Source organism: Amphiprion ocellaris, chromosome 19 (genome assembly GCF_022539595.1).
Source record: "Amphiprion ocellaris isolate individual 3 ecotype Okinawa chromosome 19, ASM2253959v1, whole genome shotgun sequence".
NCBI classification, from domain to species: domain Eukaryota; kingdom Metazoa; phylum Chordata; class Actinopteri; family Pomacentridae; genus Amphiprion; species Amphiprion ocellaris.
The window spans coordinates 28,325,058-28,341,794 of NC_072784.1; the positions used below are offsets into that span (position 1 = coordinate 28,325,058).

At 41.5% G+C, this 16,737-nt stretch overlaps 1 protein-coding gene across 7 annotated transcripts in view; it reads left to right on the forward strand.

Annotated features, from left to right (window-relative positions):
* sun1b (Sad1 and UNC84 domain containing 1b) overlaps nucleotides 1–16,051 on the forward strand; it is a 39,616-nt gene extending 23,565 nt beyond the window's left edge. For 4 of the 7 annotated variants that reach the window (XM_023288187.3, XM_023288185.3, XM_023288184.3 and 1 more), the window contains 18 exons: nucleotides 47–181; nucleotides 1,140–1,268; nucleotides 1,961–2,044; nucleotides 3,438–3,548; nucleotides 3,677–3,796; nucleotides 4,476–4,569; nucleotides 5,054–5,112; nucleotides 7,074–7,258; nucleotides 7,683–7,958; nucleotides 8,040–8,132; nucleotides 9,405–9,496; nucleotides 9,599–9,743; nucleotides 9,837–10,148; nucleotides 10,254–10,338; nucleotides 12,395–12,510; nucleotides 13,396–13,563; nucleotides 14,146–14,238; nucleotides 14,325–16,051. In XM_023288187.3, the coding sequence (XP_023143955.2) occupies nucleotides 47–181; nucleotides 1,140–1,268; nucleotides 1,961–2,044; nucleotides 3,438–3,548; nucleotides 3,677–3,796; nucleotides 4,476–4,569; nucleotides 5,054–5,112; nucleotides 7,074–7,258; nucleotides 7,683–7,958; nucleotides 8,040–8,132; nucleotides 9,405–9,496; nucleotides 9,599–9,743; nucleotides 9,837–10,148; nucleotides 10,254–10,338; nucleotides 12,395–12,510; nucleotides 13,396–13,563; nucleotides 14,146–14,238; nucleotides 14,325–14,441 (2,414 nt within the window). In that variant the 3' untranslated portion in view covers nucleotides 14,442–16,051. The remainder of the gene's footprint in view (nucleotides 1–46; nucleotides 182–1,139; nucleotides 1,269–1,960; nucleotides 2,045–3,437; nucleotides 3,549–3,676; nucleotides 3,797–4,475; nucleotides 4,570–5,053; nucleotides 5,113–7,073; nucleotides 7,259–7,682; nucleotides 7,959–8,039; nucleotides 8,133–9,404; nucleotides 9,497–9,598; nucleotides 9,744–9,836; nucleotides 10,149–10,253; nucleotides 10,339–12,394; nucleotides 12,511–13,395; nucleotides 13,564–14,145; nucleotides 14,239–14,324) is intronic. The other 3 variants (XM_055005099.1, XM_035956316.2, XM_023288189.3) reach the window with 3 other exon arrangements.
* Nucleotides 16,052–16,737: the final 686 nt, after the last annotated feature.

The following is a 16,737-nucleotide window of genomic DNA, read 5'->3' on the forward strand; positions in this document are numbered from 1 at the left end:
GAGCTGTGGTAATGAGAATATAATTGGCAGTGGTGTCTCCCTACAGGTGTCCTGGTGTCAATATCTAACACGTGTTTGCGCTACAGCAGACAGGCCCTGGGCCCCGTAGTGTCCTTAGTCAGCCTGCTCTTCAACAGTGTGGTCTGGTTGGGTTCAAGGGCCAAGAACCCTCCAGGAAAAGGTACACAGCAAGAGCCACTCTTTGATCTTCATCCTTTACCCTTCATTCTTTCCTTTTCCTCTCCCGTCCTGAGTCACTCACCTCAACGGGAGATTCTCAGTGATCCTGATGAAAATCCGACTCCAAGAGATTTGTGCAGCTAGTTTGAAACCTCCTCTCCTTCTGGATTTCTGTCTGAGCAGCATCATTATTCTTAGTCTGTTCACATTTCACCTGTCCTCTTAATGTACTTCACATAGCTTCCTGTTGTTTTTCTGTCCGAGTATCTTTCACATCATTAGAGGGCAAAACTATAAAGTCAGACTGACTTATCCAGACTTTCTCTGTGTAAGTCGGCTGGACAGAAACCAAAACCTCGGTCAGGAGTATCGGGTATCAGAAGGTGGTTTTCAACTTAGCCCCACAATATCAGTTACCATGGAGATCTAACTCCACAGCATCAGTGACCACGGAGATCCAGCTCTGCAGCATCAGTTACCATGGAGATCTAGCTCCACAGCATCAGTTGCCATTGAGATGTAGCTCCACAGCATTAGTTGTTAAGGAGATCTAACTCCACAGAATCAGTTACCATGGAGATCCAGCTCTGCAGCATCAGTTACCTTGGAGATCTAATTCCACAGCATCAGTGACCATGGAAATCTAGCTCCACAGCATCAGTTACCATTGAGATGTAGCTCCACAGCATCAGTTACCATGGAGCTCTAGCTCCACAGCATTAGTTGCCATGGAGATCTAATTCCACAGCATCAATGACCATGGAGATCCAGCAGGGTTGAAGTAGAGCCACCTTCATGACACTAAAGACTCTTACTTTAAGCTCAACATACTTACTAAACCACTAATCTCGCTTCGTAGTTCAGCCCTCTGGTTGCCAGCATTTGTTTGTAGCTTTTTGTCTGTATCCGTGACCCAAGTGTGCGTTTGAACTAACAGTCCTGGACGGGTGTGTCACCAGGTATCCTCACATCATTTATGGACTCAGTGAGACAAGCGGCCTCTTCGAGTTTGTCCCAACTGAGGCTGTTAAAGCAGAACACTCTCCACAGGATGATGGGCTACAGAGCTAATGGCTATGAAGGACAAGGTACCTGCTGTTACTGCAAACAGCTCCACATCTTCTGCTCATCTTCTTTTAATCCACTTTCTTGACACAGTTTCTGTCCTTACTGAGCTCTTTTTTTAAGGAGAAAGCAGCCTCATATCGGGATAATATGTAGACTTTCTTTAGAAGAACTCCTTCATCATCTGTCTGTTTCTCTCTCAGTCCACTCAACCTTCACTTTCTCTCTTTTTCCTATTTCTGAAAGAGAAAGAATGAATGAAATTAAATGCTAAATCACCATTTCCTGACTTCAGACAACACTGTCACATGATGAAGTGCATATTTGAAGTGAGTCTGTAAATTGTGCCCTCAAATAACTAGTAGAATCAATGAAACTCCTCCCTATTGATTATTCTGCATTTTTTAAACTCGGATGTTTTTATTGGCACGCGCCTCCCATATGACAGCAATTTCAGTTTGTACGAGGTCAGTTTTATTTCCGGTGTACTGCTGGTTTAAGTTGGTTCTTTTCTGCAGACTGTGAAGCAGAAGTTTCATCTCCTGTTTATTCTCTTTCCTATTTCCATGCTCCTCTACTCTCATTTTTTCTCTCAGAGCTCCTCAGCTGTAACATTGATTTTCTCGTCCTCATCATCCACCTTTCTGTTTCATCGCGTTTTTCTCACGCAGCATTTTTTTGTTATGCAAATAAATGTGTTGTGTGTATGTTGCAGCTCACTCGAGTTTCTGTGGAAGCATGAATGTGAAGGATCTGGTGACTGAAGATGCATCACATCTTAATCTCAATGGTTCCCTGTGTAAGCAGACGCACACAAACCACAGACACGTTCCCCTTTTCCTCTGTTTTCTCACATTTAGCTGTGATTGGCAGAGTTAATGATATGCGTGACCTTTGTCAGGACCAGATCAGAGGTTGTGTGAACTGATTTCACTAGTCGACAGCCTGTTGACCTGCTGTTGCTTCTATTTAACTTCAGTTTGTACTTCAAACCGGTTTCAAGGGTCCAGTTTAGCAGTGCAACTTATCCTGCTGAAGTTAAAATGTTAGAAAGCTCCTTGATTTTAAGGTAGTTTTAGTTTTAATCTGACATAAAAACAGAAGCAAATTAAATGTGACACAAGAGGTCAAGTAGTTGTTGGCTTGCGCAAGAGACTGTTCAGTTTAAGAATAAAATAAACAGAGGCCAAATAAAGTAGCTTAAATGAAAACGACACGAATGAGGCTCTGACTGTAATCAGCTTTTCTGGATTATTAGGTGACTTTTAGTAACTCCAGTGGTGGAGGAAGTATTCAGATCATTTCCTTAAATAAAAATACAGATGCAGCAATTTAAAGAAGCACCAGTCCTTCATGTAAACGCCTTAAGTAAAAGTACACAGACAAGTACACAAGTATTAACAGCATTAAAGTGAAAGTACTGCCTCGGTCCCTGTGACTGATATATTATTATATATGACCCCTTTAGGTTATTAATACTGATTACCAGACTACTCTATCTACAGTTTAATACTGTTCAGATTTGAATGATGGCAGAGAAGAAAAAAATAAATTCTGATACACAAATCTTTTCTCACTTTTTGGATTTTTTATCCTGAGATGTTGCATCATTTGACTGTTTATCAAAATAAAACTATGTGAGCCGTGTAGAAGGAAGAATCTCTAATTGGTGGGCTGTTAATTTAGCTATTAAAATGTGACCAAGGAGCTCTAACTCCAAAGTATTAGTTACCATGGAGATCTAACTCTGCAGCATCAGTTACCATGGAGATCAAAAAGGTTGGAGACGACGTATTTGAAAACTTTTTTGCTTTAGCTGGAAATGCTTGACCAGAGTACAGCTTTCTCAGAACTGTACTCAAATACAGTACATAATACTTATATGTCCTTACCTGCCACATTTGGATAATCAGTCAATCAGTCATTAGAAAACACAGCTTTGGAATAACAACAGAGGTTTCTTCATCAAGCTTTGTCTGCTACGTCATCATATATTTCGCAGAATTTGCAGTACACATACCAGTGGTCTATTTTTATTTTTTTCATTATATGTGTATAATTTTTTTATTGCCTTTATTTATTTGATTTTGTCCTGATTATTTGCAGAAATAAATTCTTTGTTTTATTGCAATCTGTATCAGTTCATCTTTTGTTTTTGTGCGTTCTGCTTCCATCGTCGCTGACACACACAGGTGATGACTGTAAAGGGAAGCAGTACTCTGAGACACACACCGTCCTCCTCACACAGGCCTCCAGGTCTCAGCGCCTGGTGGGGGCGCTGTGGAGCGCCCTAGTTTACACAGGTTAACTAACTCTTCTCTTAATGTTCTAAATATGCTGAATGTGTAGGTACCATGCACTTAGAACTCAACCTGTTTGTAGCTGTGGACCGTCGGTGCTGCAGCTAATCGAGTTATTTTCTGTCTTCCAGGTTACTGCCTCCTCCAGCCGGGTTACTGTGTGGTCAGAGCTGGGAAGGCATTGGGATCAGGGGTCGGGACGTCTGCACAGAGGCTGCTCTCACTGCTCTGGATGCTCCTGGCAGCTCCAGGTTGGTTCAAATGTGCATCTTCTGCTGCTTTAATAATATAGTACTTAAATAATATGCACTCATGGGCACTTTATTAGGCAAGGCAAGTTTATTTGTATAGCACAGTTCATACACAAGGCAATTCAAGGTGCTTTACAATGGCAAAGAAATACATTCAGAAAAATGATTTAAAGGTAGACATACATTAAAATCATAGAAATTTAACATAAAAGTAGACATTAAGATCATAAAAGTGCATTAAAAGATGAGAAAACAGACTGAACATCTAAGAGAAAGCTGCAGTAAGCATTATGGTTTTCAGGCTTGATTTAAAAGAGCCAACAGTTGGAGCAGACCTCAGGTGTTCAGGAAGTTTGTTCCACAGGTGAGAAGCATCGTAGCTGAATGCTGCTTCACTAGTCTTGGTTCTGGTTCTGGGAGCACACAATAAACCTGTCCCTGATGACCTGAGGGCTCTGGATCCTTCATATGGAGCTAATAAGTCCAGGATGTATTTTGGTCCAAGACCATTCAGTGCTTCGCAGACCAGGAGTCAGATTGTGTCTTACGAAGTCACTGCCAAATGATTGGCTGATTAGATATTAGCGAGCAGCTGAAGACCTAATAAAATGGCCAGTGAGTATAGTCTGACTGTGTTCTCGTTCACTGTACGTATGTTTTACATTTCCTCTGTCTACAGTGAAGGCTGGCCGGGGTCTTCTGTGGTTTCTGGCATCAGGATGGTATCAGCTGGTGTCACTCATGTCGCTCCTCAATGTCTTCTTTCTGACACGGTAAGAGTCCTGCCGTCTTCTGAACCTTGCAGTGAGTAGAAAGAAACTTTTAGAACATATAGTTTTCATCAGTCATATTTGATATTTTTATAATAACTACACTACTGTTCAAAAGTTTGGGGTCACCCAGACAATTTCATGTTTTTAATGAAAACTCACACTTTTATCCATGTGCTAACATAACTGCACAAGGGTTTTCTAATCATCAATGAGCCTTTCAGCACCATTAGCTAACACAATGTAGCATTAGAACACAGGAGTAATGGTTGCTGGAAATGTTCCTCTGTACCCCTATGGAGATATTCCATTAAAAATCAGCTGTTTCCAGCTAGAATAGTCATTTACCACATTAACAATGTCTAGGCTGGATTTCTTATTAATTTAATGTTATCGTCATTGAAAAAAAAATATTTTCCTTCAAAAACAACACCATGTACTCCTACCTGTTGTGTGCTAATCACCGGCTGCTGGTTCTGTGTTTCAGATGCCTTCCAAGACTCTGGAAGCTCCTGTGGCTCCTTCTGCCCCTTTTGCTCCTCCTTGGTGAGTTTGTGAGAACTTCTTGTGCTCTCTATCACAGATGTAACCCATTCAGTGAGCAGATAAAGAGAAAAATCTGTCCGTAGTATATTATAACCAGCACAGATCCCCAGAGTGTGCAGCGAATCCAGGACCAGATCCAGGCCAGCCTCCTCAGTCCTGCTCACACAAACATCCATTCATTCAAAATGCACTTTATTTGCTGCTCTCTGAGTTACTTTGAAAAATAACATTTGTTTCCGTGTCGGCCTGTTGCAGCAGTTTATGATTGGATGGAAGGAAATCTTTAACCTTCTGGATGCTTTTTTTTTTTTTTTGTTCCTGTCACATTTTTATTTACAGTGGAACATTTTTCTCTGCAATATGAAGTCCTTCACCTCCATGGAAACAGAACAACCATGAAGAAGCAGAGATAAATCTGTATGGCAATTTATAGAATATGACAAAATTATAATGCCATAAATCAGAAAAAAAGTAAAAACAACAGATGAATTTCTTTCATTATTTAGTGTTTATTTTTATTAAAACCTGAAATCAACATGTACAGCGGAAAAATGTATAAAAAAAACCCCAGATATTTTACTACATGTTTTTGGATTTCCATACATATTATCTGCACTCTGTAAATGCTGCCTTCAGTTCAGCCAAAAAAGAAAACCAAAACTGAATTTTTGTTGCCTGACTGTTGGTCACAGCTGAGCCAGTAAGAACTTTATGGTTGCACTGAGGAAGACAGAATTTTTTCATTTTTTACAGAATCTGGTTTAATTTTTAAGTGAGACATTAAGAATAAAAGGGATTTGATTAAATATCGCCATATTTGACTTAGATTTGAATGTTTTTCCACAAAAAAAAGACAATCACACATTAGTTAATAGAGTGTCAGAAAGCTGAAAGTCTGATCATTTCCCGTTTTAATAGTTTCTTGCTCTAAACTCTGATAAACTGTGTGGTTTTGCTGATTTACTTATTTTATTTTAAACTAGAAAAGCACTCAGAGGTTGCAGTACTCCGCCAAGGTTGTTCATTCCCCGTATAGGTGGCGGGAATTGATGGACTCGGAAACACCCCCATAATTGAATCAATAATTCCTTGTATCATTTCCAATGGATAAGTCCCGATAAGTCCGCAGCGGTGGATTTGTAGTAGGATCACAATCATGTGCTCATCAGTAGGCAGCTGATGTAGTGTTCACTTGTTGTCATGGTTACAGTGACACCATGCTGCTATCTCGCAGTGATGCAAAAATCTTTAACAAATCCATGGATCCAGACTATAAGCCGCATCACTGCTGGAATCTAATCACTTGGTCCTTGTGTCATTTCTGACCTTCCCTGAAAATTTCATCCAAATCTGTTTATCTGTTTTTGAATAATGTTGCTAACAGACAGACAGACAGACAAACCCACGCCAATCATCCTGTAACTCCGCCGCATTCTTTGGTGAAGTAATCATAGTTCAGGCTGTACAGTGGCTCTGTTGCGTTGGAGCTAGAAGATCCCCGGTTCATGTTCTCCCTGTTCATGCATTGGTTTTCCTCCGGCTTCCTTCAACAGTCCAAAAACATGCTGAGGTTAACTGGTGATTCTAAATTGTCCGTAGGTGTGAATATGAATGTTTGTCTCTATGTGTAGCCCTGCGATTAACTGTTACCTGTCCGGGTGAACCTTCACCCTAAGTGAGCTGGGATAGACTCCACCCCCTACGACCCTAATGAGGATTAAGATAATGGATGGATGGACAATAGTCAAGATGATTTAATCCGAGAAGCAATATTTTGAAAGCAGCAACTTTAGATTAAATGTAAACATTCTTATGAGCTTTACACACAGTTTGGACAGTTTAATCTGTGTGATCTTGAGTTATTTAGAATTCAAATGAAGGTGTGAACACGGTCTCTGTGGAGAGGAAGCAGCCAGCAGTGCAGTAACGGGTCAATCCCTCCATCTACCTTTCTTTTGCAGCTCTATGGCTCTGGGGTCCGTCCACTGCCGCCCTGCTCGCCTACCTGCCAGCCGTGAACCTGACCGAGTGGCGTCCAGCGTCTCCTTTGACCTTCTTGTCCAACATGGTGCCGGTTCCTGCTCCTGTCCCTGCAGCAGAGACTCCGGTGGAGGCGACACCAGCCAGCCCTGCGTCACAGGCACCGGTAGGACAGGCAGACCTTATTATGGGATGTATAGCTTACAGTTTAGGACCCAGCTGTTTAGGGTCGACTGGAAGTTACAAAAAAACAATGTTATTGGTTGGATAATGGAGATTGTTGAGTTGGAGACTGGTCGGACGGCATCTCTGCCAGAAGACCTGAGGGCAGCAGAATGTTGATGTTTCTAAAAGCAAAGTCATGACCTACTGTTTAGTCATTCTTTCGATTGATTTGGCAGATTTTATTTATTCCTCTTTCTAGAACTAATTTTTACTTTAAGCGCTGTGTTGCATTTTTGTTTGGTTGAAAAGTGCTATATAAATAAATCTGATTGACTGATTGATATGAACCTGATTATGTAATGTATGCCTTGCAGTTTATCTTTTATGAAATATCACAGAGTTCTTCTATTCATTCTCCTCCTCAGCCCACGCTTCCTCCATTGGTCGTCTCTGGCGTGGACTTGGAGCGTCTTGAACGCGTCGAGCGCCAGCTAGCCCTGCTGTGGGAGCAGGTCCGGCAGGGTGACGAGAAGCAGGAGCAGCGTCACGGAGACATTTTGGGCCTCTACAGCACCCTGAGGGATCAGCTGCACAGCCAGACCAACAGGGAGAGTCTGGGGTTGTGGGTGTCGTCGCTGCTGGAGCAGAGACTCGGTGTCCTGCGAGGAGAGCTGCAGGAGGAGAACATGCACCAAGAACAGGTAGCTGGATCTACTGTAGACCTGTGAGAGTGACATTTTGCTCAGAAAGTTTACATATAGTCTACTTGTTTTCTTTTGCAGAGTGCAGAGCAGCAGAAACAACACCAAGAGAGTCAGGCAGCACGACTGGCTGGTTTAGAAGCGCTGCTCAACGCTCTGGCTACCAAGACGGAGGTACGAACAGCAGCTCGAATGCTTTTCCTCTGAGAAAACACTTTGAAAACACACCTGCACGATGCATAGGAGTGTGTGGCAAGACAGCACATGTGTGTGGAAAACACCTCTGAGCCTGCATTGTAATAGAGGGATCTTTTAAAACTTGAAAACAAGAAAAACAATCAGAGAGCACAGTACTCCACCAAGGCATACAAAATGACCTTGTGCTGAGCACAGACGTGTTCTGCATGTGTATGTTATGTACGAATACTGAATCGCGTGATCTAAATATGTAGCGGGCGGCGGGAATTGATGGGACTCAGAAACACCCTCCACAATTTAATCAATTGTTCCTTGTATCATTTCCAACGAATAAGTCCCGATAAGTCCACGGCGGTTGATTTGTAGTAGGATCACAGTCATGTGATCATCAGCAGACAGCTGATGTCACTTCTTGTCATAGTTACAGTGACGGCATGCCGCTATCTGGCAATGATACAGAAATCTTTAACAAATCCGTGGATCCAGATTATAAGCTGCATCACTGCCAAAATCTAATCACTTGGTCCTTGTGTCATTTCTGACCTTCCCTGAAAATTTGATCCAAATCCAAAGGTCTGTTTTTGAGAAATATTGATGACAGACACAGACAAACCAACGCCAGTCGTCACATCACTCCACCGAGGCTCCGCCTCCTTAGCGGACTAAAAATATTGGGAAAAAGAGAAAACATACACTGAACACTGGGTTTCTTAGCCAGTAGTTCATTACATCAAAGTTTACGACTCTGAATTAAAAAGTACAAGGGAATCCTCTTCAGATGTCAAAGAAAGATCAGTATCATGTACAACTCAACAGAAAATAAAACGCTAACAAGTGAAGAAGAGATGTTTTCATGAGTTATTCCGATGTTTGTTTTTTTTACAGGCCAAACATACATGGACTACCATTAGATGTACCTGTGTCTAACTGGCCTTTGTTTTAAAATTGAAATAGTGAATCATTACTAATCAATCATGAAGTGTAATTTCAAAGCAAACAAGTGATTAAAAAGCTTAAAAAGTGCGGAGTTGAGGTCCAACAGTTAACATTAGGTATGAAGATATATATATATAAAATAATAGCATGAGAAGAGACCCAAAGATGAGCTGATTTTTAGGTTTTAAGTCAAAGAAACAGTGGTGCTGTATCAAATATCAGATGGAGGGTGTGTTGAGGAACAATATCATCCAGTGTTCTTCTGTCTGGGGTTTTCTGTAGTACTTATGCCGGTTCATGTGTTTGTTGCAGGAGTTGCAGCAGAAGCAGCAGCAGTATGAACATGAGAAGGAGAAGAGGGAGAAGGAGGATGTGACTCCACCAGCTGATACTGCTCCTGTCAGGTACAATGATGGAATGGTGCATTCAATAATGCACTTTTCCCATTTTGCAAACAGGTTGTTGAGATCGCTGCAGCTCATGCCTCGTTTCTGTCTGTCACTCAGTGTGGGTGTGCAGCAGGAGGACCACGACGCTCTGCTAGCCGAGGTGCACAGACTTGAGGTTGAGCTGAGTAGAATCAGACAGGACCTGCAGGGCGTTATGGGATGTAAGGGCAAGTGTGAGCAGCTGGACACGCTGCAGGACACAGTAAGAAACACAAATATTGACTTTTGTTTATGCTCCTTCATAAACTGTTAATATTAAAATTGCCCTGACATCCGGTTTCTATTTTTTACCCAGATATCAGCCGAGGTGTCCTCCCAGCTGCGTAAAGAGTTGCAGACTCTGTTCTTCGGCAGCGGTGGATCTGCAGACGAGCAGGAGCTGCCCGAGTCCCTGGTCCTCTGGCTGTCCCAACGTTACGTCAGCACACCGGACCTGAAGGCGTCGCTGGCCTCTCTGGAGCACAGCATCCTGAGAAACATCTCCCTGCAGCTGGAGCTTAGCCGGGCCCAGACGCTGGGTGAAGCCGAGTCCCAAACCCAGACCATTGTGAAGACGATAACTGGGACCGTCCAGCACACGTCTGCTGCCGAGGGACTGACGGAGGAGGTAATGGACTTCTTACTGTCAACATCATCATCACCACGTAATCTAAGCTCTTCAGAAGTGTTGTTTTGCCCTCTGCTTGATCCTCTTGTGTGGTCTCTACCTCAGCACGTGAAGCTGATCGTCCAGAATGCTCTGAAGCTCTACTCACAGGATCGAACCGGCCTGGTGGACTACGCCCTGGAGTCTGGAGGTAAGAAGGAGGCTTGTCCATCCATCTACCAGACAGCGGTTAGCCCCACAGTGTGCAGAGGGATTAGTGAGCTAATAGCTCAATAACTCTGCTCTAATGTATGTCTCTGATGCAGGCAGTAGCTGCTTCCAGGACAACAGGGTATTAATGACAAAAGCTCCGATGTCAGTGTGTTACTGAGCAGCACGTTGATCTACATGGAGCTCTGACTTCAACTGAACAGTCCGCTGGTTTAGAACATGCATCATGTAGTTGTAACGGTCCAGTTTGATTCAGGTTTTTCTGTTTTCTGATATTATGACTGATATGAGAGGTATCTGGCTGCACTGCTGCTACTGTTTTATATCTAAATGCATCTGAAAGGTCAGGGAACATCAGAGGGTGTTTCCCCTTTAACCTGCTGGATCTCCATGGTAACTGATGCTGTGGAGCTTGATCACCATGGTAACTGATGCTGTTGAGCAAACCTGGTCCAGGTTCTGTTCAGGGCTTAGATTTAACCAGATGGTTTCCTGATGATTCAGATTCGCTCTGAGGGAAAATGTTTCATCTGTAAACCTGCTGAGCTTACATTTTTTGCATTTAAATAAGCATAAAACTGAGGTTTTGCTGTTTTCTCCCAGTGACTCCACTCCGGAGGTCAAAGCTGAGCTCGGTTCTTTAACCCAAGCTGTAAGCCCTGTTGTGACGAATCTGGGTGTAAAGATGGACTCTGTTTTTAAATTAGATACCCAGATCAGTGCTGTTGTGAAATCAAGTTTTTATCATTTGAGGCAACTTGCCAAAGTGAGGCCTTTTTTATCTCGTCACAACTTTGAAATTTTGATCCATGCTTTTATTACCACTTGTTTAGATTATTGCAACGCGCTTTACTCAGGACTCAGCAAAACCTCACTGTCGAGACTTCAACTGGTTCAGAACGCTGCTGCTCGCCTTTTAACTGGGTCACGTAAATATAATCATATAACTCCCATCCTCCAATCCCTCCACTGGCTCCCCGTGCACCTCCGTATTGATTTCAAACTTCTTTTATTTGTTTTTAAATGCCTTCATGGTTTGGCCCCCCTGTACCTGTGTGATCTGCTGGTTCCGTACAAACCTTCTGGCTCACTGAGGTCAGCAGATCAAGCTCTACTGGTGGTGCCTATGACCAAAAAGAAACTGAGAGGTGATCATGCTTTTTCTGTGGCTGCTCCTAAACTGTGGAATGAGCTCCCACTAAATATCAGACTGGCTGATTCCCTCCCTATTTTTAAATCTCTTTTAAAAACACATTTTTTTAGCTTGGCGTATGGCTCAGCTTAGAGCTGACTTTTACTGTACAACCTGTGTCTTATGTCTTATTTTTATACTCGCATTATTTTATTTGTATTTTTATTTGGTTATTTATTCTTTTATTCTATTATTTAATGTGTACAGCACTTTGGTCGACAGTGTTGTTTTAAAGTGCTTTAGAAATAAAGTTGGATTGGATTGGATTGGATCTGAATGTTACTAAAACCACTTAATGAAGCAGTTACAGTATCACACACTGGATGCATCGCGTTGCCATGGAAGCCTACATGTATACAGCTGGTGATGCAGAAATCACATAAATATGTTTTTATATTTGGTGGGTTTACATGCTGGTACTGCAGCTGATGGATCACTGATTAGAACATTGATTATCTATTAATATTCAATCCATAACATTAATTTCACTTTGATTTGACCTAAAATTAATGTGATTTCCTGCATTATGGGACAGTGTCAGACCTAAATGGACTTTAATACAATGTCATGTTTAAATGTATGAAGTCAAAGTTTAACAGCTCTAATATGCAGCTGTCAGTTATCAATAATCAGCTGTATTAATCAGCAAATGAAATATATTAACACATGATCAACAATTTTCTACCAGCATTCTTGTCCTGCATTATTTGCAATTTGATAAACTGATAAAAAAAAAAAAGTGGCATGCAGTATGAAAAGCTCTTCTTCTGTATTAGAAGCATTTGTGGCCCTGAGAATTAAATGAAAAATTTTGTTTTTGATGTAATTCTTGTTCTGTGTCCAGGTGGCAGTATCCTCAGCACCCGCTGCTCTGAGACGTATGAGACCAAGACGGCCCTGATGAGTCTGTTCGGACTCCCGCTCTGGTATTTCTCCCAGTCTCCTCGTGTCGTCATCCAGGTGAGGAAACATCACAGAGACAAATATTTTACTGATGATGGAGAGATGTGGAGTGTTAATGGAGGCTGCTGATGAAGAGAGCACTGGTCTAGTTAGTCCCAGAGGAAGTCCTTGTGTCAGATATTGCTCAGAAAAAAGCAATGTCATAAGAAATGTGGTGCAGTAAGATGTGAGATTACTGAAATAATGGAAGTAGCTAAAACAAGGCAAAAATAGATCAGTGAAAATGAATGCTGATGGTTATACACTACTGTTCAGAAGTTTGGGGTCACTTAGAAATGTCCTTATTTTTGAAAGAAAAGCATTTTTTCCAATGAAGATAACATTAAATGAATCAGAAATACAGTCTAGACATTGTTAATGTGGTAAATGACTATTGTAGCTGGAAACAGCTGATTTTTAATGGAATATCTCCATAGAGGTACAGAGGAACATTTCTAGCAACCATCACTCCTGTGTTCTAATGCTACATTGTGTTAACTAATGGTGTTGAAAGGCTAATTGATGATTAGAAAACCCTTGTGCAGTTATGTTAGCACATGAATAAAAGTGTGAGTTTTCATGGAAAACATGAAATTGTCTGGGTCACCCCAAACTTTTGAACAATAGTGTAAGTAACATAAATTGATATTGAAATATTGCACCTGAGAAAAGAAAATGTGAAACATTGCACATGAAATGAAACACATAATACAGAAACTGATATTGCACCAACCATTGAGAGAAGTAGTTATTGTTTAATATGATGTTTTAGCTGTGATTGCTGAGTTTTACAGTTTGTTCGCTGTCTTTTCTGAGCTGCACCTTGCTGGTCTCAGTTCAACTACTGTTCAGATAAATGATGAGGAGTCTCACAGCATTCATCCTCCCTTTCCCCTCCGTCAGCCTGACGTGTATCCGGGGAACTGCTGGGCCTTTAAAGGCTCTCAGGGCTACCTGGTGATCCGGCTGTCGCTGAGGATCCTGCCAACATCCTTCTGTGTGGAGCACATCCCCAAGACCTTGTCCCCGACCGGAAACATCACCAGCGCCCCACGCGACTTCACCGTCTATGTAAGGACACGCTGACGTGAAGACATGCTCTAGTTCAGAGGTGTCAAACATGCGGCCCGTGGGCCCAAAAGCAGCCCGCCAAAGGGTCCAATCCGGCCCGCAGGATAACTTTGCAAAGAGTAAAAATTACAGATATGACATTAACTGCAATTTGTTAATTTGTAAAACTGTAAGTTTAAAGTAATTTCAATACCCTGACAAGTTGTTTTGATCATAAAGTAAAATATTGTTGAGTTCCAGATACTTGTGTGTAGAAACACTGTGATCTGTAAGTTGTAATGTCTAAATGATAAAATGAGGCATAATATTGCTGAAATTTAACAGATTTTTCTCAAAAAATTTCAGGTTGTTCATAATGTTTGGTAAAAAGATCATCTCTTACATGTGAACATTTTCCGATTGTACTTTTTGGCACGAAAACAAAAGGAAAAATTTGGAATTGTTGTTATTTATCAGTTATTCTTCTCTGATTTTACTGGTCCGGCCCACTTCAGATCACATGGCCCCTGAACTAAAATGACTTTGACACCTCTGCTCCAGTTCATCCAGTCGTCCTTTATTGAACATGTTCTTTGCACTCAGGGTCTGGATGATGAGTACCAGGAGGAAGGAAAGCTGCTGGGACACTACACGTACCAGGAGGACGGGGAGTCGCTGCAAACCTTCCCGGTTCAGGTAACTGTAGGAGACTTCTGATTGGTTCCCATCAGAAGCAGAAAACACCACCTCAGTGTCTGAATATCTCCCCTCTCCTCTGGCAGGAGCAGAACGACAAGGTTTTCCAGATCATCGAGGTGCGAGTGCTGTCTAACTGGGGTCACCCGGAGTATACCTGCATGTACCGCTTCAGAGTCCACGGAGAGCCTCGTCCTCAGTGACCCGCCGACAACACAACGCCCGCATACGACATATCACCCTCTGTACATAGCGCCCATCAACTCCTATAAACCGGACGGGACTCGGCAGGACTTTTTGTATGAAAGACATGAAGACGCAGAAGTTGTGGATTGTTAAAGGAACGTGCTCAGACTGAACCATGAACTTGTGTTTTTGTATCATTGAAAGAATCAGAGGAAAGTGTGTATCAGGACTGTCAAGGAAGAAGCTGGAAGTCCCGTTCCCCCGTTCATTAAAGGCCTCTTGCACTGAATCAGCCCAGGAGGGCGCCAGGTTCCTCCTGAGCGGACTCATCATCCCCCTACTGGCACCTTCCACTCTGCAGGAAGGTGGACACTTGACATGGGGTCTGCAGACTCATCTCCACCACTTCTTCATACACTGTATCTCAGTCTGGTTAGTTTTCCTTGGTAATCATCTGTATTTAACATTTTTTTTTAACCTTTTCCAAATAGAGCGTACTATTTTCAGGATCGAAACCACTGCACCTTTGCCTGAGACGCTGTCCAGGCATGTTGAGCCTCTTCAATGACTTCAGCTGAACTGTTTGAGCCGTCTGCAGGTCAGCACTCACCGCGGGTGACAGTGGACATGTTGATTCACTACATTCTAGGCTTGGCTTTATGCTTTCCCATAGCCATAACTAAGACTTTTTGTTGTTTTTTTTTTTTTTTTTTTTTAAATTTGAGTCATTTTGGAACTGAACACGCTGCCTATGGACGAGCTCTGAATGTTTTCTCAAGTGGAGGCTTGATGCAAGTTTCCTTTAACTACACAGAAACACTATAAAACCACTGACCTGATCAAGTATTAGGACTCTTCACTCTGTACATTAGACGAGATACGTGTCTGATTATGTTTCTCCAGGATTAATGCTAGCATGCCACTCTCCCTGAACCATACTCTAAACCTTCACATGCACCGTGGATTTAGGAGAGCGTGTGAAAGCTGAATATTATAACTACTCCTTAGACAAGAGTGTGCTTTTTTTTGTTCTGTTTCTATCAAGACAAGATTCTGTGTCCCTTTAGCTCAGTTAAACGTCCTCCTCACACAGACTCCCACTATTCTGAAACCCCGAAGGAATGTAATCTGTATATTTCACTGTTGATAGTTGGTCCTTTAATATCTACTTTTATCAGTGTTGCTTTTTAAAGAATCACCCTGTTATTATTATTATTATTATTGTATTACTATTATTTCTACTTTTACTTGTTGTGTTTTGCTTTTTTCTGGTTTTGTTTTTGGGGGTTTTTTTGTTGGTAATATCAGAGGATGCACTGCAGCAACTTGTTAGACAAAAGTTTGTGACACGGGTCGTCATGATTTGTTTGAAAACGGGGATGTCAATTTTGGTTGCAAATATGGATAAGTCTAAAACGTTATGTGTAAAAATGTTTTGTTCACAATCTTATTTATTAACAAGTCGATTAGTGAGTTGCGGCAAATGTATATTTTGTCATAAGCTGTTCAGTGCATTTTGGAACCATCTTGGGACTTTTTTTTAAGATAAATGGCTATTTTTGTTCAGTCATGAGATGACTTAACTGCTTTGGAATATATTCCAATAAAGACTTTAATTTTGATGAAATTCTTTGAATAACAATTATGGCTGAAGAATAAATTACTGCTCTTGCTCTTTTATATTTGTAGGGAAAACACTCAGGCTTTTTTCTAAAGCCCAACTGTTTTTGGTTTGTTGGTCTTGATGCTTTTTTTATGTCCTACATGTAATTATATCTTTACTAAAACAAGCAGAAATATGTGACAAACGGTATGAAAGAAGGATCCCTTCAAATACCGGGAATTCATTGGCACCTTCCTGTCAGATCAATATTATCTAAATATAACTTATATATGATAGCAGTTTGGAAAGGTCAAAGAAAGTGTGACAATTCTTTAGTTTCACAGTAATTTGAAAAAATCTCAAATATCAAAATGCCTGCAGGTTAATTACAGACTTAACTGAGAGAATCTAAAGAATTAAAATACGTCTAACATTACGTACTATGTTCCTTTAATGTTAGTCTTTTTTACTACATTTATTTATGTGATGATCAGCGTTGGTTTGTCTGTCTGTCTGTTAGCAACATTACTCAAAACCAGACTAATGAGTTTGGATGAAATTTTCAGGGAAGGTCAGAAATGACACAAGGACCAAGTGATTAGATTTTGGCAGTGATGCGGCTTATAGTCTGGATCCATGGATTTGTTAAAGATTTCTGTATCATTGCCAGATAGTGGCACGGCGTCACTGTAACCATGACAACAAGTGAA